Genomic DNA, 2,594 nt, shown 5'->3' with positions numbered 1-2,594 from the left:
ATTGGTTTGAAAGTTCATTTTCCCAGCAGCGGTGTCGATGCCTCTACCTATATTCTTCTACCATGGTATGACTAAACATCCAGCCAGTTACATAACTTCAATTTGTCCTCTCTCGTTTTCATTATTTCCTCTTTTCTTTTATTTTATACCAAATTAACTTTTCTTCATATTTAATTCGCCCAATATACAAATGTTTGTAAAATACAACCCTGATTCAAGGCAGTTTGTCTTGTATAAACTCTGCATTAGATGATATGCTATCATTCCGTTCTGCCTAACATTGTCAGTTAGAAAAAGAAGAAGAAGACTTGAAAAACTCTCTTGACCGGTAAGGTCGCTAAGGCAAAAGATATTTCCAAATAAAAAAGAAAAACAAATTACACAAAAGAAAGAACGTAAGTAAAAGATGTTTAGAAGTCATTACGAATTACAAAAAAATTGTTTTATTTTTATAGCCAAGAAAAGGACATGGCCGAAAAGGTAACCAAGTTGGCCTTTGCCAGCCGTGTCATTGTTATGCTGTTACAGTTGCTGGCCAACAAATTAATTCCTGATCACAAGGCAGATGTGTTTCGTGCCCCTCTCGATGTGGATGCGAAAAATACCTGGTTGGATAAAACCATTACATTCGCTTTGAATGGATTTCGCCATTGGGACGCAGAATACTTCCTGCACATTGCCGAATATGGTTATACGTATGAGAACACACTGGCCTTTTATCCCCTGTATCCTATGCTGGTGAAATCCGGAGCATATGGTGTCCACTTTTTGCTCGGCAACTTCATGAATTTGCGGTCATGCTGTTTGTTGGTGGGTGTGGTTTTAAATGTTGCACTATTTTGCAAAGCGGCTAATATTTTGTATGCGCTGACTCAACGTATTTTTAATGACCTAAACAAGAGTTGGAATGTTGCTTTGTTGTTCTGCTTCAATCCGGCTTCGATATTCTTTACGGCCGCCTATTCTGAGACCGTGTTTTGTTTGCTTTCGCTGTATGTAATGCTCGAGTGTTCGTGTCAAATAAGGGTGGTGCGTGCTGCCATGGCGCTGGCCTTAAATGTGGCAGCCCGCTCAAATGGTTTGGTCAATTTGGGCTTTCCCATATATTTTATAGTAAGGAAATTTATATTGAAACAGTCATCGCTGCTGAGGGCGGCAATGAAGGTGCTGTGTTGCCTGGTGCTGTCACTGTTGCCACTGACTTTTTTCAATTTCTATGCCTTTCGTCAGTTCTGTGCTGTCGACAAACCGAGTAATCATAGTGAAGTTATCCTAGACTATGCCAGAGAGCGTAAATATGTTTTGTCCGGCTATCGCTATGGTGAACAGTCACCATGGTGCGATGACAATTTCCCCTTTCCCTATTCCTATATTCAGTCCCACTACTGGCATGTGGGTTTCTTGAAATACTACCAATGGAAACAACTGCCCAACTTTATGTTGGCCTCACCAATACTCCTGTTTATGCTGTGGCATTGTATCAAATATTTATATAACTTTCTGGCCAACCTCTTGCCCAAGTATCCGCTGTTCTATTTGGTCAAGGAATACAAAACGTTGCCATATATTATTCATGCCTTTGCACTGACCGTGTTTTGTGTATTCTTTGTCCACATCCAGATATCCACGAGATTGCTGTGCTCAGCAACGCCATGCGTATATTGGTTTGCCTCGGACTATATGCCCAAGTCGTTGGAGAAATTTGAATTACGCTCCAAGGCTGGTTTGATATTTCTATGGTTTGCCTCGTATGTCCTCGTGGGTACCATAATGTTTAGCAATAATTTACCATGGACATAAGGTGGGGGCGGGGGCTGAGGGTGAAGTAATACGAATTTATAATACGGCATGCCAAGCCAGAAACGCACCAAACCAAACCAAAAACCAAACAAACAAGAAATGCTAGAAAGAGTCTAAACCCAAATTTTATTTAGTACATACCGAAATTGTTTTAGTAGTTATTAACAAAAAACAAAGAGACTGTGTAATCGTATTGTTTTTTTTCTTTTCGTTTTGTTTATCTATAATTTGTTAAAACTAAATTTCCCATAACTCCCCTTAAATCTCTACGTAAATAATTTGTGCTGTTTTTTTGTGTTTATTAGTTTAACTTTTAATTTTGTTTTTATTAGAATTAATATTTTCTTTGACAATTTTCGAAATTTATCTGTGAAGAAAAAAAAAAAACGAAAGAAATGCCCACTAATGCGTTGTTAATACGTGTGTGTATAAAATTGCCAAGATGTGTAAATAAATTTCCCAATTTCAAAATGATAACATGTGGACTTTTCTTTGCTGTGGAGGGATGTGGGAAGGGAAGGAGAATTTCTACAATTTTAAGGGCTTCTTATTTGAAAGGATTTTGTAAGGAATGTTTTTAAGAATTTGGCGAGAAAACTTCTCTAAACGTGGATTTTTAAATGGATTTAGAAGGCCTCTTAACGTGGGTTTTAAATAAATTTACAAGCCATTTAAACGTAGATTTTTAATGAATTTAGAAGTCCTCTAAACGTGGTTTTTTAAATAGATTTACAAGCGTGAATTTTATATGAATTTAGCAGTCGCTTAGAAGGAGATTTTTGAATGCATTTAGC

General features: G+C 37.5%; 1 protein-coding gene across 1 annotated transcript; it reads left to right on the top strand.

Moving 5' to 3' along the window:
- The first annotated feature begins 263 nt into the window (after nt 1–263).
- Nucleotides 264–2,277, top strand: LOC101891257 (GPI mannosyltransferase 2). The gene is made up of 2 exons (XM_005191204.4): nt 264–395; nt 456–2,277. Exon 2 carries the CDS (start codon nt 469–471, stop codon nt 1,798–1,800), a length of 1,332 nt encoding a protein of 443 aa, XP_005191261.2. The 5' UTR covers nt 264–395; nt 456–468; the 3' UTR covers nt 1,801–2,277.
- The last annotated feature ends 317 nt before the right edge of the window (nt 2,278–2,594 follow it).

The sequence above is a fragment of the Musca domestica genome, unplaced genomic scaffold (genome assembly GCF_030504385.1).
Source record: "Musca domestica strain aabys unplaced genomic scaffold, Musca_domestica.polishedcontigs.V.1.1 37, whole genome shotgun sequence".
In the NCBI taxonomy this organism is placed as follows: Eukaryota; Metazoa; Arthropoda; class Insecta; order Diptera; family Muscidae; genus Musca; species Musca domestica.
The sequence above is the reverse complement of the archived record's forward strand: the minus strand, read 5'-3'. Positions and strand labels throughout refer to the sequence as shown.